This window comes from Borostomias antarcticus, assembly GCF_949987555.1.
Source record: "Borostomias antarcticus genome assembly, chromosome: 14".
Taxonomy (NCBI): domain Eukaryota; kingdom Metazoa; phylum Chordata; class Actinopteri; order Stomiiformes; family Stomiidae; genus Borostomias; species Borostomias antarcticus.
The window spans coordinates 20,601,204-20,625,921 of NC_140247.1; the positions used below are offsets into that span (position 1 = coordinate 20,601,204).

At 44.5% G+C, this 24,718-nt stretch overlaps 4 protein-coding genes across 4 annotated transcripts in view; 2 read left to right on the forward strand and 2 right to left on the reverse strand.

Annotated features, from left to right (window-relative positions):
- The window catches only part of fibpa (fibroblast growth factor (acidic) intracellular binding protein a), a 7,535-nt gene extending 3,345 nt beyond the window's left edge, over window positions 1-4,190 (reverse strand). Inside the window, exons 1-5 of the mRNA XM_084448904.1 lie at window positions 3,816-4,190; window positions 3,592-3,676; window positions 3,270-3,468; window positions 2,567-2,693; window positions 1,867-1,967 (exon numbers count right to left, since the gene is read on the reverse strand). Coding sequence (XP_084305030.1) covers window positions 1,867-1,967; window positions 2,567-2,693; window positions 3,270-3,468; window positions 3,592-3,676 — 512 coding nt within the window. The 5' untranslated portion in view covers window positions 3,816-4,190. The remainder of the gene's footprint in view (window positions 1-1,866; window positions 1,968-2,566; window positions 2,694-3,269; window positions 3,469-3,591; window positions 3,677-3,815) is intronic.
- Window positions 4,191-6,668: 2,478 nt separating this feature from the next.
- On the forward strand, window positions 6,669-7,271 carry ccdc85b (coiled-coil domain containing 85B; the record flags this gene model as incomplete). The annotated part of the gene is made up of 1 exon (XM_084448908.1): window positions 6,669-7,271. One exon carries the CDS (start codon window positions 6,669-6,671, stop codon window positions 7,269-7,271), a length of 603 nt encoding a protein of 200 aa, XP_084305034.1.
- A 3,378-nt stretch (window positions 7,272-10,649) lies between these two features.
- Window positions 10,650-13,789, reverse strand: fosl1a (FOS like 1, AP-1 transcription factor subunit a; the record flags this gene model as incomplete). Its single annotated transcript, XM_084448905.1, has 4 exons — window positions 10,650-11,222; window positions 11,463-11,570; window positions 12,962-13,210; window positions 13,694-13,789. The coding sequence occupies 4 exons, from the start codon at window positions 13,787-13,789 to the stop codon at window positions 10,650-10,652; spliced, it is 1,026 nt and encodes a 341-aa protein (XP_084305031.1).
- A 3,850-nt stretch (window positions 13,790-17,639) lies between these two features.
- Window positions 17,640-23,117, forward strand: yif1a (Yip1 interacting factor homolog A). Its single transcript, XM_084448907.1, has 9 exons — window positions 17,640-17,683; window positions 18,086-18,128; window positions 18,365-18,612; window positions 19,182-19,286; window positions 19,758-19,836; window positions 21,436-21,493; window positions 21,620-21,775; window positions 22,123-22,216; window positions 22,335-23,117. The coding sequence occupies exons 2-9, from the start codon at window positions 18,098-18,100 to the stop codon at window positions 22,491-22,493; spliced, it is 930 nt and encodes a 309-aa protein (XP_084305033.1). The 5' UTR covers window positions 17,640-17,683; window positions 18,086-18,097; the 3' UTR covers window positions 22,494-23,117.
- Window positions 23,118-24,718: the final 1,601 nt, after the last annotated feature.

The following is a 24,718-nucleotide window of genomic DNA, read 5'->3' on the forward strand; positions in this document are numbered from 1 at the left end:
ACGTTGATATTATAAAACGGAATAAATACACAGTGGCTCCCTGTAGCAGCTCGCATCCAGTTTCAAACTCTGGTTGTAGCCTACAGGGCAATGAAAGGAACAGCCCCCTCCTACCTCCAGACCATGGTCAAACCCTACACCCCCTCCCGACCGCTACGCTCTGCTACCTCGGGGCGACTAGTCAATCCGAGGCCCCTGCAGTCGATCGACACGGTCACGGCTCTTCACTGTCCTGGCCCCGCAGTGGTGGAATGAACTGCCCACTGACGTCAGGACAGCAGAGTTGCTGCCCATCTTTCACCTCAGGCTCAAAACTTATCTCTTCAAGAATTACTACAACGATCCTTCCTCTAAAGCACATATTGTATTTTTAGTTTGCTATTCTTTCACTTTGCCTTCAGCACTAGATCATGCTCTTAGTCACTTGTTTTAGAAAAGAGATGCACTTGTGAGTTCTGGTGAGTAGTAGTACACTGACGTTTCCTACATTAAATTGAATTATTGTAAGTCGCTTTGGGTAAAAGCGTCTGATAAATGACTGTACTTTAATGATAACAGTGTAGCTTACTTCGTAGCTCAAAATGTCCTCTAAAAAATTCTGTTTTTCAAATCTAACGACGTTATGTTGGTTTTAAACTGGGTTGCTAATTATAATGTTAGCGCTGCAATTTGGAATCTTGGAGAGGGGCGCCATTAACGCCCATTCCACCCACTCCTATGTACAGTAACATTGCTACAGTAATATGGAATTCCCATACTGTACAATGATGAGGCATCGCTAAGCAACATTTTCAGGGTGACACTTCACATAATTCATAGTGATGGTTTGGTGATGATTTGAGGTCGTTTTTATATAACTAAATATGCATATAAAAAGTTTTAGCTTTTTATGTGCTGAAACTGAAATGTTCATATCTATGATATGAAATTGTAGGAGAGTCACTTTTCCTTTACAGTTTAAAATGTCGCTAGCACAAGCCCAGAGAGTCTTGTCGCAACGTTCGGGTGTTAAGACTGCCCCTCTAGACTGAGGGTGTTAAGACTGCCCCTCTAGACTGAGGGTGTTAAGACTGCCCCTCTAGAGTGAGGGTGTTAAGACTTCCCCTCTAGAGTGAGGGTGTTAAGACTGCCCCTCTAGACTGAGGGTGTTAAGACTGCCCCTCTAGAGTCAGTGTTAAGACTGCCCCTCTAGACTGAGGGTGTTAAGACTGCCCCTCTAGACTGAGGGTGTTAAGACTGCCCCTCTAGAGTGAGGGTGTTAAGACTGCCCCTCTAGAGTGAGGGTGTTAAGACTGCCCCTCTAGAGTGAGGGTGTTAGGACTGCCCCTCTAGACTGAGGGTGTTAAGACTGCCCCTCTAGACTGAGGGTGTTAGGACTGCCCCTCTAGACTGAGGGTGTTAAGACTGCCCCTCTAGACTGAGGGTGTTAAGACTGCCCCTCTAGAGTCAGAGTGTTAAGACTGCCCCTCTAGACTGAGGGTGTTAAGGCTGCCCCTCTAGAGTGAGAGTGTTAAGACTGCCCCTCTAGAGTGAGGGTGTTAGGACTGCCCCTCTAGACTGAGGGTGTTAAGACTGCCCCTCTAGAGTGAGGGTGTTAAGACTGCCCCTCTAGACTGAGGGTGTTAAGACTGCCCCTCTAGAGTGAGGGTGTTAAGACTGCCCCTCTAGACTGAGGCTGTTAAGACTGCCCCTCTAGAGTGAGAGTGTTAAATCTGCCCCTCTCAGGTGATAACAGCCCCCTGTACGCTAGATTCCCCAGAGAATTTATACATTCCCTTTTTCCCACATCTACCACAACATATAGCCTATATTGTGTGTGTGTGTGTGTGTGTGTGTGTGTGTGCACGCGTGCGAATTCTTTATTACCTGGCTAGTTTGTCTGAGAGGAGGAAGTGATGACGAATGTTCTCCACCAGGGGTCCCTTCAGCTCCTCCACTACTTTGAACACGCGCTTGAAGTTGTCAAACTGGGAGAAAACAGAGCACCAGAACCTCAGACAACTACGTTTGTTTTTAAAAGTGTCATGAGTTTTGCTGCTGATGTAATCATATGTAGACTCACGAGTCCGTCTCTAAACACTCTGCGCAACTAGAGACTGAAGACTTTCATTCACATTGCTGGACCAGAAATGAAAGTGGATGGAAACAATCTAAGTTAAAAAAAACTAATTAAAAAAACTGCATTGCAGAACCAATCCAAAGTCTGTAGTCTTGTTACCAGCCTATTTCAACATAGAAATAGATCATACAGTATGTAGGTTCTTGTGTGTTATTGCGAGGCTAGATCATACAGTATGTAGGTTCTTGTGTGTTATTGCGAGGCTAGATCATACAGTATGTAGGTTCTTGTGTGTTATTGCGAGGCTAGATCATACAGTATGTAGGTTCTTGTGTGTTATTGCGAGGCTAGATCATACAGTATGTAGGTTCTTGTGTGTTATTGCGAGGCTAGATCATACAGTATGTAGGTTCTTGTGTGTTATTGCGAGGCTAGATCATACAGTATGTAGGTTCTTGTGTGTTATTGTGTAGGTTCTCTGAGGTTGCTGTGGGTTATTCAACTCACCTGGCGTCTGCAGCTCTTCAGCGTGACGCCAGTCTTCGCGCTGACATCATCCAGGTCTTTTTTGGTTCCCTTGGAGAGTTTCTTACCAAGAACTTCCCTCACAAACACGCCGTCAAACGCATAGTATCTACACAGGTAGACAGAGAGAAGTTAAAACCAAGCTCCCTCACACACAAACACACAGTATCTACACAGGTAGACAGAGAGAAGCAAACATTTCAATTCCAACCATAATATGATTATGAGGGTAATAAAGAATGACAGACTAGCTATAGTACACACACCAACAACAGCTCATATCCATCCATCCATCCAATGACAGCCTAGCTCTAGTACACAACAACAACAACAACAACAACAACAACAACAACAGCAGCAGTTGGGGTGATGAAGTTAATACTGCTGCTGTACTTTTCCACTGCTAAAACACCCAAATTCCCCCACAGGAATTATTAAAGTCTGTCTGTCTGTCTGTCTGTCTGTCTGTCTGTCTGTCTGTCTATCTATCTATCTATCTTTCTAGGACTGAGACGGTTATGACAGTGATTGTGAAACATCAGTGCAGAGAGGCTGCGGTAGCTTGGAGGAGAGGAGAAGAAAGGCGCAGAGTGAAACGGGAACTGAGGCAGAGCTGTGTGAGAGCAGAGACAGAGACGACAGGCCGGCAGCATCACTAGACCGCCGAGACGCGGCGTCAGCTCACCTCTCGATCAGCATGGCCTGTCGGTGCGGAGGGATCTGGAACAGCAGCTGATTGGCCAGTTTGGACGGGCTGTACAGCAGCCGCTCGCACATCTGGAAGGTCCGGTACTGGTCCATGGTGTCGCTCTGCAGAACCTCTGCGCTGGCGTCCCACCCCTCCAACACCCCGCCCTCCATACGAACCTTCACCGCGTCGCTCACTGAATACCGGGCAGAGTTGGAAACGGGTCAAATTCTGCATTGTTGAGATATTGACATGTTATATTTAAACGTGTCTTTGATGTATCACGGCCTGTTTTCAGCTGTTGCTTTGGGATCTGAACCTGTGTATCCATCCAACCAGAGCTGGTAGACTTCCTCGTCCATGATGGTGGTGTTACCCACAAACACATCCAGCTCCACTGACATCTGAACGGGAACCAGAAGAAAAATGGCCCACAAGTTCAATTTTTGGCATTACAAATGAACATACGGGTACTATTTTCACTTGCCACAATATTGCCATCTGGTGAACACATGATGTACAAGAGAAGCAGCATCGTCTTACCTTGGTAGTGTGGTTTCAATATAGGTATGAAGCTATGGTAACTTTGCTGTTGACAAGCTGAGATCTCAAACTTAATGTTGACGCTGAAATCTCTAGCTAGCTAAATACTGGCAATTTCTAATTGCCATTATTTATTGTTGGCGAGCTATCCAGTATAACCCTTCGTCGTTAGCTACCGTTCGCTAACTGCATATAGCTAAATTAGCATGACATGCGCCAGTCAGACAAATTATAATCGCAGAATCGGGAATTTAATTCCCACTGTCATCTGATAAAATCATAATTATCAAGGTACTCAAGGTGCTCAAACCATATATACTGAAAGAAACATTTGCTATTGTTGATAAAATGGTTTATATTGCTCAACCTTCACAGCCTACTGCAGCAGACTGGGCAGAATGTCAACACGGCTTTGCACTTCCGGGTTTGGAAGCGGAGCAGGAAACGCCGGCAGTAGAAATTAACACAGACACAGCACTTCTTAGATTTAACACAGGCAAATAATCTTCCAAACAGTGGAACATTTTACATTAAATATTCAAATATATAAGACCACATTCTGTTTTCAGTATGGCTCCCCCAAACAAAATCAATATTTGCTACATTGAGATGGACACAAGAACAGCAGCCCCTTTATAAAACTAGGCTACAGAGCACAACGGTGCGTAGGCCTAGGTTATTGTTGTTGGGAACTCACACCTTTTCCCTAGTGTGTGATGTTTCCACGCCTGTGTGTGTGTGTGTGGGGGGTGCGTTTGTGTGTGTTTGTGTGTGAGAGAGAGAGAGAGAGAGAGAGAGAGAGAGAGAGAGAGAGAAAAAAAAGAGAGAGATGCAGGCAGCTGTGTGCAGCCTGTGTGTGTGCGCGCGCGTGTGCTGTCCCCCCTCTGAAGATTAATCTCTATAAATCCCCCCCAAATCCACGTCCTCGCTCGTCATCCTCGTGTCTGCTGTGGGCTATATCTCATTTGTCTGTGTGTCCTCCAGTTTTGAAAAGGACAAAAGGCAAAACTGCACAGTCAACTGTCGTTTTGTTTTACACCTCTGACTGCAAACCGACCCATCCCCATTCCTCTGTCCGGGAATCGTCCCGTCCTGTGAACTAACCTCGCCGTGCTCTGACCCCGTCCCCAGCTGGCCCTGGGCCCGGCTAACACCCTGCATTGTTACGGCCTGGCTGAAACAATAGCGCTGGAGGAGAGGGCGGAAGGATGTAGTTGAATGCCTCGGGCTTCACCATGGAAAAGTCGCACTTTCCGTCTGCTGTGGTCTGCGTGTTTGAAATCAAACACTTTAAAATGATGTAGGGATCATAGGCTACTTGGATTATAAAGAGGCAACGTTATAGTAGCTGTAGTTCACTGTGTGTGTGTGTGTGTGTGTGTGTGTGTGTGTGTGAGTGTGTGTGCGTGCGTGCGTGCGTGTGTGTGCGTGCGCCAGAAGCATATGTCATGGTTAGGTGAAATAGAAAAAAAAACTACAAATGTCTAATAATGCATTTTCACCATTCCTTACATCCAAACAATAACAACATATCGTTACAAACAAAAAATGCGATAGATACAGTAGAATATAGCCTAGATAAACACTTCTGAGGAAATTAGAGGTGTGATGTCATTCCACGGGATTGTTCCACTAAGGAAGACAGGGGAGGGAGCGCACGAGAGAGAGGAGAGAGAGAGAGGAGAGAGAGAGGGAGAGAGAGGACAGCCCTCCTATAACCTCCATCACTATTTTTTATGCTCGTGTCAGGAATTGTAGCCTATTGCATTTAGACAGCAACGGTTATGTCGAGCTACAGGGAATATTTTGACCTTCGCTGTGCAACCGAGCATCTCTTCACAAAAGTGCTCCATATCGATTTCTTGTGTGCTACGTGTTAATTGAAGGCGTATTCATCCATTTGTTAATAGAAGCGTACAACGGTTTTTTTGTCCGATGTCTTCCATCGGAACGAGGAATCATAACAACCTCCTGCATCTTGAAACGGGCATTTAGTTCCCACACCGCGGAGAGAGAACCGGAGAGGCGACATCCTCAGGATCAGGGACAGTAGGCTAAAGAAGGCGGACATTGTTGTTGGCCACCGGTGGATCAGAGGGTGGGATCGCTCTGCATAACATCTGTCATTTCCCGGAGGCTCCTCGTTGGGATATTCTCAAAGCAGATTACCTACATTTTGGGCTCATGACGAACCTGGATGTTAATCTGGCATATGAACAACGCTGGGAATAGCCTATATTCAGCACAGGCTGGGACAACACGCGCGCACGAAGCTCTACAGCGCGTCATTTCTGATGAGAGGACACGATGCCAGCAGAACATGTTTTAATACCAGGTTGTCTGATAGATTAGGCCTACGGGTCTCAAAACCCGTTAAACACTAACGGATTGTAATTGCAATATCCCGTTTCTCACATAGGCAGGTTCATGAACAGGAAAGAGGTGTATGAGAACGGTTAAGCACACCCCCCTGCATAGGCCTGAAGCATCGTGTTGTATGAGTGATGGATTGACATATATAAGCCTACTGGAAACAGCCTGTTTTTTTCTGTATTCTCCGCCATCTGGTTCAGGAAATTTTATAGTAGGCCGAATTGGCCTGGGCTACATTGATACAGCATATCGGCTTGTTATTTCTGCTCCTCGGGATAAGAATTGCTGTTGAGTTAGCCTATAGCGTTAGCTATGCTTTAATATTGGGAGAGAAGCAAATGACCGCAGACCTGCCAAAACTTTAGATGCATCGAGCCTTTTCACGCCACACTGTCCAGTAAGATACAGTTAATTTGGTGAAGTTGCTGGGAAGATAGATAATTTTCCTCAGGTTATAACTGATTTACAATCATTTAGAAGATGGGCAGTGATAGTGAGATATTCAACAGGGAGTTGTCAAAGATGTCAGATGAGGATTTGCTCGCCTGCTCGAAAGAAGAACTGGTGAGTCGACTGCGTAAAGAAGAGTCCGAAAAAATATCTGCTCTTATTCAACGCGGACGACTGATAAAAGAAGTTAACAAACAGTTGCAGGGCCACCTGCTCGAGATCAGGGAGTTGAAAACCATAAACCAGCGTTTGCAGGAAGAAAATACAGAACTGCGTGATTTGTGCTGTTTTCTTGACGATGACCGGCTAAAGGTGAAGAAGCTTTCCAGAGAATGGCAGCTCTTCGGTCACCACGCCGCCAAAGTCATGCGGGAGGACCTGGGAGGGTACTTGAAGAAACTCGCCGACCTCGAAAGAATGCAAGACGGTCTGGTGAAGGAGAACCTGGACCTGAAGGAGCTGTGTCTGGTCCTGGAGGAGGAGTGCGTTAGCAGGAGTGACTCCAGTCCCGGGGGATCCACAGAGCTCAACCTGCCCTGTATGGTGGCCCGGGACCTGGGCGATGGGAGTTCGAGCACAGGCAGCGTCGGTAGCCCGGATCAACTACACCTGGTGTGTTCGCCCGATGACTGAACATGGGACACGACTGGATACTTGACACTATGAAGAAGATCGAAAAATATTCGATGAGGAAATAGATTGATAAGAATAGCGTTGCATTACTTCATTGTTCAGTTTGTTTAGGCTATGTTGTCAATTTCGAGGGAGATTAGATTACAAGATTACTTTCACAACGGCACTCAGGTTTGTCTGCCACAGAACTAAATGAAACTTGTTAAAGGACCCAAAAGAGAAAATAAACATTGGCACGAAATTCCTGCACAAGGAGCTGTCAGGTGCACGGAGGGACCACACCATTGATCAAGCTACATTGAATGATGATAATTTATGAAGTTTATGATGTTTTTAAAGTATTTTGGGATGTTTATTTTCTCTTTTCAGTAGTTTAACAAAAGGTTTGAGGGAGGATAACAAAGTGGGGTACAGGATTGTATCCCATGCACTGGATTACACTGGGAGTAGACATGTTGTATTGCACTGGACAAAACTACCATGGATCCTTTATGATTCATATCTCAATCCAGATTTGAGCCATATAGTCTACTGTACATGCAATCCAAAAGCACTGACAAAGCTTGTTGTGATTTGAAAAAAAAAACTTTGATAAATTCTTTTGTTTTTGACCCAGTGTCGATGTAAATTATGCATTCTGTCCCTCAGGTCAGGATTGGAGTGCCATGTGTGCATGATGTCACAAACTAACAATGTGTATTTAGTGTATGATCAAGTCTGACTTTGAGGCCATTCAGGTTTACAAAGACATTGCACGGGATGAGATAGATAGTTAACTGTCTGTGCCACAGTGAAGCGGTCTGAGCTTAGTAATGGGCACCACACTGGTCTGTGTTTCGCACCTGCACCAATGACATCACCACCTGGACCTCAGTCAGAGCTGAGCTGCACATGGCTGATGTCCACCAGCCACTTTTCTATCAAACTGGAAATACTAGACTGGATTTTACATGATGATGGGTTTATAATGCTAACAGCTAGCTGATTAAGTCACATGTATTTGATTTTGTTCTTAATATATCATTATTGTTGTATTATTATTATTGCAGTCAATAGTTTTACATTTTCTGTACAGGTCGCAAATAGCCAGGGCCCCATAAAACCCATGTTTTGTTTTAATTCTGTGAAGAGATGCTGCCTCTTTCGGACTTCATTATTTTGATCTATCATCAGTATTATCTTTATTAACAAACACATATTTCTGTTTACCGTCAGAACACGCACCTGAATGGGATCTGTTTGCTTTGTTGTTGGTTGTTATTGATGGGCTATGCTCCTTGTGCACCGAAGAGCTTTAAATACACTGGCTGTGACACTCGGGTGTGTTCTCTGTGACCTTTCTTTGTGTGGTTGACTTTGCTGAAATGTACTGTATACACAAAGCTACATGCGTGATTGATTGATCCCTCAACTTAGTTTTGATCTATTTGTCCGGAGACTGCAATTGATTGATATTTCTGTCCATGTCGTGCGGCCTGATGTTGTGGACGTTCATCAGTTTTATTTTTGGATCCCTGTTTGCACAGCGAGGGGATCTGGACTGGACACTAATGCTTTTAGCCACTTAGAGACAGACAGAGGCCCTTTGACAGAGCAGAGCATAGCCACATGCTCGCTCTGTCTCTCTCTCCTGAAAAAACTTTCTATCACGGCAATCATGGGCCTCTGGGCCTTGTATGTGTGTGTGTGTGTGTGAGTCACTTTTGCTCACTCACTTCATTTTCGAGAAGCACAGCAACAGAGAGCACAGTGTTCAGATATCAAGGTCATAACGAGGTTATCAGATCTCTTTAGTTCTGAACTCTCTTCTGTGCTCCGTCAACCCTGACTACTTACAGCCATGTCTGCTTCAGAAGAAACGTTCACTATCAGTCTAACCTTCCTTCAATGTCTCTTACCCCTCTCTGTTCACTATCAGTCTAACCTTCCTTCAATGTCTCTTACCCCTCTCTGTTCACATACACACTTCTTTCTTATTCATAAAAAAGAAAGACAAAAGTATCTGTGACACATTTTTAGACATCCATAAAGGAAACGGTGTGATTACCCCCCCCCCCCCCTCCTCCCCCTCTTTCCATAAAGCTGCCACGCAGCAAGCAGGAAACTTGACCTTCTCAATATATATCTGTATCTTTAGCCTGTTGTCCTTTCCAAACTAATCATAGTCATCCTTCAAAGCATTACCAAAACACAAATCTATTTGGTAGTGTACTGGTCACAGCATACAAAAGTTATGACATTCACATGTTACTTTTTAAAGTGTATTTTTGTTTGTCTATTGAGTTAAATTACAGTCCTGAATAATCACATCAACTAAGGCACTGCCCACTCAAGTCACTAAACGGTCAAACAAGGGACAAAAGATACTCTCAACAATACATTTTTCATCGAATTTATATCTACTCCTATGGTCCAGCCTTAGTTGTCTTTCAATTCTTCAGAAATAACATATTCTTGCTTAAATAACATAATTTGGAAACACTCTACATTAATTACTGTAGTACAAACATATACTGTAATAACTAATTCATTGATTGATTAGATAACACATGGGAACACTCCTATTCCACAGTAACAAAATGAGCTGAAATGTATTGTGTAAAAACAAAGCAATAACCAAATCATTTACAATATGTAAATAAAATGTTGCTGTAACATTACATAGACACAGTATCAGAGCAGCTTACTGTAAAGAGTCCCTCATAATTTCCATATTGTACTAAAAATATATCATGAGAACTATTCAGCTTCATCGTGCTGGGTATAATGATAGTCGCAGTACATTTGCAGAGCACTTATGGTGGTGTGAACTCACCCCAAGCCCAACACACCTGTTCCCACGTGAGGACTGGCCCATTACTATTATTTTTCAGTCATTTAGCAGACACAATTATGAGCTAGTGCTGGGGTAAAGCGCCTTGCTCAAAGGCACAAACGTAGGCAATGATTGATGGGAAATCACTTGTCAAGTGGAAATCAATCCGAACCAGCAACCGTTCGATGTCTGGTGGGATTCTCTAATCACTGGGCTACCCAGCACCCCACGCCCCATTTGTTTACATTTGTTAAGTCTTGATAATTACAAATATAAAGTCAGAGTATCTATATATGTATCGGTAATGCAAGAAAACAGTGTAACAATGCAATTGCATTTCTACCACTATGTGTCAGTGGATCTCTTAGTGTGTGGAAGAACTGTGAGCAAAAGGAATGAACCAAATGCATTTAGCTTTTACAGTTATCATCACTGTCGGTATCATCGTCACCATCGTCGTCTTAATTTTCACCATCACAGTCTGGGTGGTTGTCATCATCATCATCATCATCATCATCATCATCATCACCATCATAGCCGTCACGGTGTTCCCCAGCCGGGAGTCACAGGGTGAGGATGGTGGGGGAGTTGAGGGAGTGGTCAGACTGGTCTCCGCTGCTGCTGCTGCGCCTGTGTGCCAGGCTGCAGGGCTGGGGTTTACGACAGGGCTGGGCGGAGGACAGAGAGGTGAAGGCCAGGCTGGGGACGGACGGGGACGACATGGAGGCGCCGCTGTCCAGAGAGCCAGAGGGGTAGGTGAAGACCAGGCTGGCCGTGAAGGGAGTGAGAGACGGAGTGGAGATCAGGATGGGCGTGTGGAGGGACTCGGAGTCGTTGTGGACGGCGGAGGTCGAGCCGGTCGCAGGCTTGGTGGGGAGGATAATTTTGGGTTTTGGCTTCTCCATCTTTGGTTGACATTTAATGGAGGGCCCAGGTAGGTCGGAATCCCCTGGCTCCATCTTGATGGTCCCTAAAGAGGGCAGCTCTGTACTCTGGTCAGAATCCGAGTCGGAATCCTGGACCTTGCAAATGGGACGGTGGGCTTCCAGAACCAACTCAAGCTTCTCCTTCTGCTTCTGTAGGTCCGCTATCTCCTTCTGCAGATGGGACTTTTCACTCTCCAGCTCGTCAGTCTCCTAATTGAGAAAGAAAGAAAGAAAGAAAGAAAGAAAGAAAGAAAGAAAGAAAGAAAGAAAGAAAGAAAGAAAGAAAGAAAGAAAGAAAGAAAGAAAGAAAGAAAGAGAAAGTATAGAGAGAAAATAAAAGGCATTGAGTCCATCTATTCTTCTTGAATGGGACAAGCCAACAATTGTTCAAACGTTCATACTGTAGGTGAAAGTTTGTGTGACCTCTATTTCAAGTGAAGGTTTACTCACATTTTGCAGTGTATCCGTCAGCTCACGGCGGCGATTACGACACTTAGCAGCAGCCATTTTATTGCGTTCCCTCCTTATTCTGCGTCTCTCGACCTCCTCAGGGGATAGCTTGGGTGCGACAGAGGAATAGAACAATTTAAGCACAATTACTAAAGAGAGTTAATCACTTTAATGAAAGTTGTGAGTAACATTACAGTTAATCTTAAACAGAAGAGTGCACTCCACTGTTTTGAGGATGGAGTTCCCATTACCCCTGACCTCCGGTGTACTTCTGAGCTACTTCGGTGGAACACAACAGCCATTAGAGGCTTCATGTGACATGACTGTGCAACATAATAAAATTGGGGAAATACTACCACCTGGTGTATAAACATATTCATCACATTTCAGATCGTCACAAAGACCAAGCTACGGCTTTGTAATGACAGAGCCTTTGTCATTTTGATCACACCCATCCTCAGATTTCATCCAGAGTTTTGTTCAATGCCCTGTCTCTATTCATCTAGTATCTCCCGCCCTTGCCTGGGGATGAGTCACGTTCAGACCCCTGCTGTGACTCAGGTATGAGTCATATGACTTGCCCCAGTGAGTCACTTGGTAGCACTTCCTGTCATGTTAAATTTCAGCTCACTGTGCTAGTCCCTAATTGAGTACTTGGCACCAATAAAGGCCCTATTCAAATAATGCTACTGGAAGCCCAGATAGCAACAATGAAAAGGCTTTACCATCAACAACATAGATTTTCCTCAAACTCGCTAACTACACAAACAATTTTGAAGATTTGAAGGCTCATATCTGACATACTCTGGCTCAAGGTTAAACCGGGTTGACACTGTTTGTCACCCCGACAGACACACAATTTGTCCCACTTCTCCCAAACAGGTAGAGTAGCCTCTATCTAACTCTGCAATATACCCCCGGGGATTAAGAAAGTACCTGCCTACATACCTACCTGCCTACCTGAGGGAATGTGCAAACTACCAAAACAGATGTAGTCCTACGTATAATGGGATTCAAGAGTTTCCCTCCAAAAAGGTATTTTCTCTAAAACAACTGTTTTGCCAAAATGTTCCCTCTATATATCTGTTGAAAGCTGAGGTTGTACCACCATGCCAGACTTTCTCTGTCACACAATACAGGATATTACACACACACTGCTAACACACTGACTCAGACATCTGCTTCCACTCCGCTGTCATATTGGCAGTGGCTCTACTCTCCGAATCCCAAGGGCATCAAATCTTTCAGCTTCCCAGTTCCTACATTCAGCACCAGACTATCAACAAGAGAAACAACTCAGTAAAGAGTGACCATTACAGTACTTTGACACACTCCCAACTAAAGATCTGTGTTGCAACAGGTGATATAGAGACTTCAGGGTAGAATACTCCAGCCACATCTCAGTAGTACAAAATCAATTTAGCCAACGTTTTGTTGGAATATTTCACACCGTTTCAAATAGACTGGGTAGAGAAATTGTCTGAAGACCATGTTCTTACATGTTCATCATTCCTGCGTCTAGTTGAGCTCCCAGAACTGGTGGCTGCTCGTATGACCCCCGGTCGGAAATGGTGTGGCGAGGGGTGGAGCGCCCTGAATCCTGAGAGGGATGCGTAAGGGGGTCGTGGAGACCTTGAGGGGCCAGGCGGGGGCCCCAGGGAGGGCTGGACCAACCACTGGAGGTCCTGGTTGGACGTGATGGCGTTGAGGCTGGGAACAAAGTGACTGCAACCTGCCACAGGGTACTTCTGTCAGGGCAAACAGAGAAAGACAGGTCATTAGAAGGACAAACTAACGCAACACAGAAGTACTGTAGAGAAACAGTATGGTCTCACCAGAGGCTATGAGAAATATTCAGAGGATGTGATATTTCTCAGACATGATATTGGAAGGTGTTGATACTGTCTGTTGATATTGTCTTTTAAGTCAAATATAACCAAGGGAAATATTTGTCAAAATCAAGATTTCTCAACTATATCTAACCTTAAAGAAGCAAACAGATGCAAGAAAGACTGGATCACAATTTCATAGTTGTGCTATTTTCAAATGATGATATTTACTTGATATGCCTCTTATGATGACAACAGTACAGTAAGCATACATCATTGCTTTATCGTTCCATTATTGTAGGGGCAGGCCCAGTAAACATGATCATAATATTGAAATTAACATCTGAAAACATCACGATTATAGACCATTACAATACCGCAATACTGAAGCCAAGTGCATACCTGTTCTTGTGTGGTGGTGGTGCTGCTGGTACCTGATGCAGTGCTCGATTCAGAGTCAGGGTACGGCGGGTTGCCTCTGCCAAAGTTCTGGTACATGTTGGTTAATTTACAACAATTTCTATATTAGAAGAGTAATCCAAAAGACAGGAAGTTTGATGAACCCCAGAAGACACGAGGAGAAACTGTCAGCGGCAAGTGTCACGATTCTAATTCAAACGTGGGGATCCTTATTGCGGGAAATCGGTACAATCCAAATACACGTAGCTTGATAGGGGGGGAAGGAAGCAAATATTGAGAAACTTCTTCTTAAAATCCCAAAGATCTTTTTTACAAATTAGTCCGTTAAGACCTTGTTGCGTTCAGATGAAGTGAAAAATGAAAAGCCCGGAATGGTCATGAAATTATAAACACTCAAACCGATACTATAGTTTTCCACGCCCCTCCCGAGTTACGGGAATAGTGTCGTCTGTTGCTTGGGGGTCATGTGCTGATGACGTATATGACCATATTTGGAGAGTTTCCTCAAGGTCCCCGGGATTCCACACACGTAGACTACAGGTTATTCTACTATAACAGCTGTTTGTCTGTAGACCTACTGTAAACAGTCTATTTGAAAATGAATTAAGGTATGTGTATCGTTAAATGCGCTATACGAGCCCGATCTATGATGATGATGATTATTATTATTATATTATTTGTATTGTAGTGCCGACCATTTACCATATTATTGTTATTATTATTGTTGTTGTTGTTATTAATATTATTATTATTAATATATATTAACATTGTTATTATTATAATCATCATCATCGTTTTACTGAAGCATACAATAGGAGAGTATGTCTATAAGGTATTGGCAAAGACAGCGATAGCCTTGATAGCAATACGTTCACTTTCCAAACCACAGCACGCTGGAAATGCCTGTGGACGTGACTCAGAAGAAAAATGGCCTGTGGCCGAATTCTTTCATAATGCATTTCAGCTCAGCGGCGTAATTAGTAGCCAGCTATAAAGTGTAAATGTTCTTCAGTCAGTGCTTGACAGCCCGTCACAATAGGGAGCTGTTATCCTCTCCTCGCGCCCTGATGTCGCTGGACAGCTGCTGCTTCTGTTCCCGCCGCGGTGACTTTTAGAGTTCCCGTCATGGCGACCCAGCTGACTCACAGCTTAGAGTGAAACCACTCCTACTTAACTTAGGCTACACTTCCAGCTGCATCATTCATTCATAAAATGTTGTAGGCCTGTTATATACAATACAGGATAGCGCAAAACTACATTAACTTAACAAAAATACAGCAGGTGTATCCTTAATCCATAATCTTCACCTATCACCATTCATTGTCATTTCCACAACCCTTGTCACCATCTTCACTAACATCACCAGTCACGTTCTCCCGTCCCCTCTTTCTTCCTCAATCAATGTTATCTGCCACAACAGCAGGATACAGAATGTTATTTCAACTACGAAAAGCAAAGAAACTTCCCTGCAGGTTCACATTTTTGACCTGTTGCTCTCAGAGAGACCTACTATCGCCTCCCTTCGTTTCACATTCGCTTCTCCTATCCCCTCTTGAACGCAGAAGCACGTGTGTATGTCGCCCTGTATTAAATCATTATGTCTTGGTGTGAAGTGAGAATATAGAGCAGAGGTGAACATGACCTAATGCATGTGGAATGCTGATGACACACCCTTTCCTTCTACCAGTGATGTGCCTCAGCAAGTTGGCTGGCCGCGTCTGCGTTCCTCCTCACACCAAACAGCCCAAAGGTGTAACTAAGGTCTAGCAGCAATGCGAAGGCATGCATGCATAGGTTAGGCTAGCCTACGCAATGCATTCGTCACCACTCCTGCATGAAAGCATGCCACTTTCAATTTTGACTATGACACAATACACTCAATCCACCACACACACGCGCACACACACACACACACACACACACACACACACACACACACACACACACACACACACACACACACACACACACACACACACACACACACACACACACACACACAAGGAAATGAACCATGGCAAAGATATGCCAGGAATCTCCTGCCGGACATTGGGGTTTAAGGTGGGTATGCCAAACTCAACTGACATCCGTGCTAGTCCATCCTTGTGTGTAGACTACAATTTACAGCCTACAGATCACAGCAAAAAGCACAGTATTCAGGACAATTAATAGGTAAAAGCAGTTACTTATGAACTTATGTTCTTACAAACACACCCCTGATCATCATAGTCATCCATAATAATTACAGGAAGACTTTAGAATAGAGGGCCCTGTAAAATGGCTTGTGGGCTCTGCAGTTGTAGGCCTATACTTTGTTTAATGCCTACAGTACCTACCTACCTACCTACCTACCACCAAACTACCTGCCTACCTACCTACCTACCTACCTACCTACCTACCTACCTACCTACCTACCTACCTACCTACCCACCTACCTACCTACCTACCTACCCACCTACCCACCTACCTACCTACCTACCTACCTACCTACCCACCTACCCACCTACCCACCTACCTACCTACCTACCTACCTACCTACCTACCTACCTACCTACCTACCTACCTACCTACCCACCAGCCCACTAAAGACACTAAAAACTCCCTCCATGTTGAAGTACTGTGCTGACCAGCTGACCCCGGTGTTCACTGACATCTTCAACACCTTTTTAGAGACATGCCACGTACCAGCCTGTTTCAACCTCTGACTTCCACCATCATCCCCGTCCCCCAAAAAACAAGGATCCCTGGCCTCAATGACTACAGGCCCGTTGTCCTGACCTTTGTAGTAATGAAGGTCTTTGAGCGCCTTGTTCTGCTGCACCTCAGATCCATCACAGACCCACTCCTGAACCCTCTGCAGTTCACCTACAGAGCAAACAGGTCTGTGGACGACACAGTAAACATGGTCCTTCATTACATTCTACAGCACCTGGAACACGCAGGCACCTACGCCAGGATCCTGTTTGTGGATTTCAGCTCTGCTTTCAACACCATCCTCCTACCCACACTGGAGTATGTGCTCTCCCAGCTGCGTGTGCCTGACCCCACCTGCAGGTGGATCACTAACCTGCTCTCTGACAGGAAACAGCATGTGAAGCTGGATAAAAACTTATTTGACTCCAGATCCATCAGCACCAGCTCCCCTCAAGGTTGAGTCCTTCCCCCCCTACTCTTCTCCCTGGACACCAACAGCTGCACCTCCAGTCACCAGTCTGTCAAGCTCCTGAAGTTTGCGGACGACACCACCCTCATCAGGCTCATCTCTGAGGGTGACAAGTCTGCTTACAGGTGGGAGATTGACCAGCTGCTGTCCCGGTGCGGCCAAAACAACCTGGACCTCAACGCTCTCAAGACAGAGGAGATGATTGTAGACTTTAGAAATAATCCAACCTCACCCCCATCACACTGAATGACACCCCAGTGACCACTGTTGACTCCTTCCACTTCCTGGGCACCACCATCTCCCGGGACCTCAAGTGGGAGCTAAACACCAGCTCCCTCACCAAAAAAGAACAGCAGAGGATATATTTCCTGAGGCAGCTGAAGAAATTCAACATGCCAAAGGCAATGATGGTCCTCTTCTACACCTCCATCATCGAGTTCATCCTCACCTCCTCCATGTGGTTCTCAGCAACAGACAAAGACAAGGGCAGACTGCAGCGCGTCATCCTGCAACATACCATCATCCTGCTTAATCCTAGTCAAATTATATTGTGTGAACCATATACATGGCTAATAAACAGATATTGAATCCTGACTCTTGGACGTTCTGGTAAACCAATCAGCGTGTCTCTTGTCAGACTCATCAGAGTATGATGGTCTATGATAGTAAACCAATCAGCGTGTAGTGTTTGTCTCTTGTCAGACCAATCAGAGTATGATGGTCGTCAATGCTGCCACGCAGGCACAGACGAGGCAGCCAATGAGAACTGCCGAGAGGGTGGGTTTTCCAAGGCACTATCGTCCACATAGGTTTGTACAAGTTTCTGCCTTTTTATCCTAACTATTTAGGGTAGTAATAATATTTTATACACTATATAACTAATTTTCTAAACAGATATTTTACATCTATCACGTTTCCGCAAGTAACTGTAATCTGTTGGCCTTAAATGAGTTGTCCAAACAGCAGATTGTGCCAACACAGCTAGCTAACGTTAGCCGCTAACTCTAGCTAGTTGCTAGCATTTCAAAAAACACATTACCAGATTCTACTTGTACTTATGTAGTCCCCACGGAATTTTTTTTAGTTAGCTGGTAGTTACATCTTCCTTGTTTACTAGTCAAGTCAGTCTAGTTCGTTTGCATGGAACAAATGAGTTAACGTCACCAACGTTACAAATAATCAGAGTAAACAAAACCGTGTTGTGTCTCCAGCTGTTGATTACAATGGACCTGCCACATCACGGATACCGAGCAAGTAAGTAGCAGCTTTCACAAATAGCTCCCCTCAGTAGCCTGTCTTGATGATGGCATCACTTCACTCCCTAGCACGACCCCACCACCCCCAGCTTCTCTGTTCTCCAGAACTCTTATCTATCTATCTATCTATCTATCTATCTACCTACCTACCTACCTACCTACCTACCTACCTACCTACCTACCTACCTACCTACCTACCTACCTACCTACCTATGTCTCCTGTCCCTGCTGTAGCGAAGCCCAGACCACGGGCGGCCCCCCCCCCTGCCGCGGACCCCCTCCTGTTTGAGGACACCAGTGGCGCGGCGGCCAGCGTGAACAGCCAGGCGTACTACTCCTCTGGGTACAACATGGGAGGGGCCGCCGGGGGCCCCCCTGGAGGACCCGGGGTGAACGACCTGTTCGCCGACCCCATGGCCAACGCCGCCATGATGTACGGTTCCTCCCTGGCCAACCAGGGAAAAGACATGGTCAACAAGGAGGTGAGTGATGTTACCACGGCCATGCAGGTCTTCATTCCAGCCGGGTGATGGTGATGGGGTGATGGTGATGGGGTGGGGGTGATGGGGTGGGGGTGATGGGGTGGGGGTGATGATGATGGGGTGGCAGTTGGAGGCAGCTGGGTTTTGATCAAATAGCCCTGTCCTGTCAACAAGTCTGTGAATCCAAGTGATCAAGATGAAATAAAGAGCACCTTTAAGCACCTGTTGTATTTATTTAAGCACCTGTTGTATTTATATTTTGCTACTCTTGCACTCTGGCTCCAACACTAGATTATGCTATTAGTCACTTGTTTAGAAGGGAGATGCAGTTGTGAGCTCTAGCGAGTAGTAGTAGCACACTGACTTCCTATATTTAATGCATTATTGTAAGTTGCTTTGGATAAAAGTGTTTGCTAAATAACCAATATAATGTAACACAGAGGCAGTGAGTCCCAAGAGTAGAAAAGTACTCTCTTTCACTAAGTCTTTGTGTTTACATGTAATCAGTCTGAATGTGTGTCTGCGCTCCCATGAGAGAAATTCACTTTCAGAGTTTCTCTGTGTTTTAGATCAGCAGGTTCATGTCCGTCAACAAGCTGAAGTACTTCTTTGCTGTGGATACCAGATACGTCATGAAGAAACTGCTCCTGCTAATGTTCCCTTACACACATCAGGTAATCACTTTTTAAAACACACTGAACTCCCACACATTGTGTTCAACACACAGTATCATACATAACAACATGTCCGTACCGCTGGTGTCAGGGTTAGCAGAAGAGCCTTGTCGTTCCCTCTTTGTCTCATCTCATGTTCTGCAGAACATATCGTGTTCAAGCCTGCAATCAAGATGATAATCCCATAATCTCCTTCCCAGCATGTGTTGATATTTTGTCCTTCACTGCCTCAAAAGACACAGCAGGCGTAAAAGGACAGCTTTGTGTGTGCCTAAAGTTCACAACAATGATTATAAGTTGTTGCCATCCCCTGTTTACTTATGCAAGATTAGTTTTCTTCACTTCTCTAAACAATCTGTTACCTGACCTGATCAATACAAACTTTGTGATGTTGACCGGTGTGTTGTTGTTGTTGTTGTTGTTGTTTTTGTTTTTGATATTGAACCGGTGTTCTTGTTGTGATGTCAAAAGGACTGGGAGGTTCGTTACCACAGAGACACTCCTCTCACTCCAAGGCATGATGTGAACGCACCTGACCTTTACATACCAAGTAAGGGCTTTGTCTTACTTTAAAGCACTACAGTGGCTTTAAGAAAAAAAACTTTGAATATTTATCTTTGCATATTTGTATTGTATTTGTAATTTGAACAGACTTAAATCCAGGGGTTCTCAATCTTTTTTAACTTAAGGCCCACTTTTGATTGTTTAAACAATTCTGAGGACCAACTTCCTAAATACATGAGAAAAAAAAACTGGTGGTCCGTCGCTTTGCACATCCAAGGGCGAGGGAAAGTTTGCATCCGAGGGAACTTTCACTAGCAAGCTACGTTAGCTGAACACATTCAGATTTGATTGGCGTGGTGATATTCAAATGTAACTGGTCATTGAAATTATGCATTTTAACTTGAATTTTTTAATTTATATGTGAATTCTAGAGTACATTTAGATTCAGAAAAGTAACTAGCTTTGTAAATTTCCAAACTTTCTTTCTTTTTTTCTAACCATTTGGCAGTAGGCTACCACTGTTTCCACGGCCCACTTGATTGCACTCTGCGGACCACTGGTTGAGAATGGCTGCTATAGTCGGCATTTTAACAGTATTTTTACCACAGCACGTGAGGTAAAGCCAGCGCTGGCCGTTGACTGCTATTTCAGCTGTCCTTCAGTGAGGATCGCTGTCATGGACATTTAGAGAGGGGACATTACGTTCTTCTCCCCCTTCTTCCGTGTGCTGCGGAGGAGCACTCGCCAGGAATACTATCACTATCACCAGGAATACTATCACTATCACTATCACCAGGAATACTATCACTATCACTATCACCAGGATTACTATCACTATCACCAGGAATACTATCACTATCACTATCACCAGGATTACTATCACTATCACCAGGGATACTATCACACATATAAACACAAACACAAAACTGCTTTCCTAGATTTTCCTAGATCAATCTTGTATTAACTAAGATATTTCCTGGAATATTTTTTTTTGCCATGGACAGTTTAAGCTGTAAAGTCCGCACATTTACGTAGTGACAACCAGCAAAACGAGCTTCTTGTTTCTACAAGCTATCTAGCTGATTGGCAAGATAATCACAGTAGCCTACCCTGCCTCAGCGTATGATTGGCTGCATTCTCCGTCTATCTGCAATTCACGCTTGTTGAATTGGACCTGCCCCAGACCTGAGTGTTGAATAGGACCTTCCTCAGACCTGAGTGTTGAATAGGACCTGCCCCAGACCTGAGTGTTGAATAGGACCTTCCTCAGACCTGAGTGTTGAATAGGACCTGCCTCAGACCTGAGTCTGTTGAATAGGACCTGCCCCAGACCTGAGTGTTGAATAGGACCTGCCTCAGACCTGAGTGTTGAATAGGACCTGCCTCAGACCTGAGTGTTGAATAGGACCTGCCTCAGACCTGAGTGTTGAATAGGACCTGCCTCAGACCTGAGTGTTGAATAGGACCTGCCTCAGACCTGAGTGTTGAATAGGACCTGCCTCAGACCTGAGTGTTGAATAGGACCTGCCTCAGACCTGAGTGTTGAATAGGACCTGCCCCAGACCTGAGTGTTGAATAGGACCTGCCCCAGACCTGAGTTTGTTGACTGCACCTGAATGTCATTATAATTATTTTCTTCTTGCAGCGATGGCTTTCATCACCTACATCCTGCTGGCTGGGATCGCCCTCGGCACTCAGCAGAGGTTATCTAAACTACTTTTTCCACCAATAATGGACGTAATAATAAAGTTTGTCATGATTGATATTGACATCATGTAGTATCTCTTCATTCATGTTTTTCCTTTCTTAACGTCCTCTGTAATGTCCAGGTTCAGTCCGGAGGTGCTGGGTCTGTGTGCCAGCACTGCTCTGGTGTGGGTCATCATCGAGGTCCTGGCCATGCTGCTGAGTCTCTACCTGCTCACCGTGCACTCTGACCTCTCCACCTTCGACCTCATTGCCTACAGCGGATACAAATACGTCGGGTAAGGAGGGCTCTTGTTGATATTGTTAATATTAGCCATGCCCTTGTTTTTCCTTATGTTCCCGAGTCAACAATGCATGACGACAAACACTCAGTCGCTTGGTAAAATTAATGAACTACCAGCTCAGTCCTGTGTAAGCGCATCTTTCATGTAGCTTTCTTGTCGACTCCTCCTCCTCCTCCTTGTATTTTGTACTGCTCATTTGCTCTGTCCCGTCTCATCACTGCACCCTGTCCAATGCTGTCTCAATGTTATGCACCATTGACCGAAACAAATTCTTAGTGTGTTGTAAACTACATGGCAATAAGCGTTTGTGATAGTGATTGTGATTCTGCTGTGTGTTCCAGGATGATTTTCACAGTGCTGTGTGGTCTGCTGTTTGGCAGCGATGGCTACTTCTTGGCTCTGGCCTGGTCCTCATGTGCCCTCATGTTTTTCATAGTAAGTACTGGATACCAACCATCCGTTTGTTGCACATTATCAGACATTTTCCAGTCCTTCAATGTCTTTAAATGTATTTACTGAAATGTTATCGATATCTGACTCTCCTCCACCTCAGGTTCGTTCTCTCAAAATGAAGATCCTGTCATCGCTGTCCTCCGACTCCATGGGCGCTGGGGCGAGCGCCAAACCCAGGCTCCGCCTCTACATCACCGTGGCCACAGCTGCCTTTCAGCCAATCATCATCTACTGGCTGACATCACACCTGGTCAGGTGACCTGGGAGGAGGCTTCACCCAGAGGTCCACTGGTTTGAGATTAAAACTACACGTTGATGCCCACTTAAAAACTCGGTTGTTGTGAGTGTCACTGTTTCCCGCCTTTCAACTCAGATCGTAATTGATAGTAGGTATTGAGCTGCAGCTCGTGTTCTGGTTTTCAACAAACATTTCTCTTTGATTTGCCAACACACTGTTGTTGGCTTTTGTTAGCAGGACAGCAACGGTCCCAGGAGCGCTATTGATCTCCACCATGAGTATCACAGTATACTGGTGTATGATCCACCATGAGTGTTAAAGTATACTGGTGTATGCTCTTATTGGGACATCTTTTACAAGGCTCGGTTCACAAGGTCCTTGGTTTTGAGAAATGCCTGAAGCTGCACTCCAGTTTTGTCTACTCAAATTTCCTATTTTACAAAGTGTTCTGTACGAGTTCACCATAAATCACAATAAACTTTGGATTTATCAGACATTCTACAGTGGTCTAATCTGAAGCTCTCAACAAATCGCAGATTGAATGCTTTTTATGAGGGTCAGTTGTCATTGTCTTTGAAATAATGTGTGCCCTTTGTCTTGTCCAACTCCTTGTTAACCTTTTCTTTATTTATCAAAGCTAAATGGAGCATGAACAGTGTTTTGATTTTCTAGAAAAATAAATATATTTAGCTTTAAATTTTAACCCTGGTCTTTGTATTTTTGTACATCAAATGTATGTTTCAGCGTCATTAAATGTTCAGCCTGTTTGTGTCCAATGAGGATTCATGGAAGCTCATCTTGTATATGTTACAGTATAGGCCATAGGTTGAGGAACAGGGAGAAAACACACACTGTAGTATTGGAGAGGCGATGGTAACGGGTGAAATGTACTGGAAAAAGAAATGAAACCGCACACTCAAGCTCTCGGTGCTGGCTGATTTAATCAAAGAGACAACGTTTTGGCCTAGTTGCCTTTGTCAAAGTCCGAAAAGACTTTGACAAAGGCCACTAGGCCAAAGCGTCTGTTTGATTAAATCACCCAGCATCAAGAGAAGGGTGTATGGTTTCATTTATTTTTCCATAGTATAGGCCATAGGCATATACATAGGCCTACCATCAAATAATTTCGTCCCCCATCCCAGTAGGGTTAGTAATGTCAGTAATATACCTTTAAGGCGGGAACGCGCCGGAGGCGCGCAAACTGCAAAGCGTCCTTTTGGTTTCCACGGTAACGCTGGTCGGGAATAGAACGGAGACAGGAATTCGATTCTCCCTGTCTGTCTGCATGAATAATACACTATAGTTTGTACTTTTGTACTTTGTTTCCTTAACTTTTCTGCTGTCCCTGGCATCTATATATGTTATCTTGACTGGTAAGTAATGCATGCTTGATTTAATTGAAATATTTCCATTTGCTCCCCTCAGGGGGACTTTGACAAAAGACTGCTGGACTTATTGTGCTAAATGTAACTTTATATTCTTCCACCATTTTCTGAAGTATGAGCAGCATTGTGGAGTACCATGCGGTGTCCAGAACCTGTAGTATTGCAGCATTGTGCATGATCGTGCTAATTTTTTTTTACCATTTTGAAGTAGAAGTTGAAGCCAGAATTTAGTTAGGCAGCTTAAAAGCTAACTAACATACTGTGCATGCACCTGTGTGATGCCCACCTGCCAAGCTAGTCTCTCTCTCTCTCTCTCTCGCTCTCTGCTAGCAGGCAACATACATCCATGGGCTGTAATCATATTATGATAAGAGAGAAAGGTCAAACGAGAAAGGATGGTCGGAAGGACTTTGCAAATTAGTGACCGACTAAACATTTGATTGTATACAGCTTAACTTCCCTGAATCATCCTCGAAGCGGACAGGCTTAATGAATTAACTTTGGCTCAATGTTTAACTAACGTTAGGCCTATATCACTTGATCTTTTGGCAACCTTGATGTTGTGAAGTACAGTAGCTAGTACCAAGTAGCAACTCTTTTTGGGTTCAGTGTCTGCTCTGAGATTGGACAGTTGGGGGTACAGGGGTTTTGGCCCAGTGCCTCTTTGCTTGGCACATAGCATTGGGGAGTTAGACTGGAGGTACTTTTACTGTACATGAACCCAGTTATATTTATTTATTCAATTAGAGAGCACTCGTGCATATCCAGAATTGGGGGTGTATTAAAGAATATGAAGAGTTAAACCTTCCTAGTATTCATGGGAAACGACTGCACACTCCTCCACCAGAAACTCAGGCCATG

What these genes read in the sequence shown, in the direction of transcription:
- yif1a (XM_084448907.1), top strand. Translation starts at nt 18,098, where the DNA reads ATGGACCTGCCACATCACGGATACCGAGCAA. An exon ending in GCCCTCGGCACTCAGCAGAG is followed by an intron (nt 21,494 to 21,619) that starts GTTATCTAAACT and finishes TGTAATGTCCAG; the next exon opens with GTTCAGTCCGGAGGTGCTGG. An exon ending in AGCGGATACAAATACGTCGG is followed by an intron (nt 21,776 to 22,122) that starts GTAAGGAGGGCT and finishes TGTGTGTTCCAG; the next exon opens with GATGATTTTCACAGTGCTGT.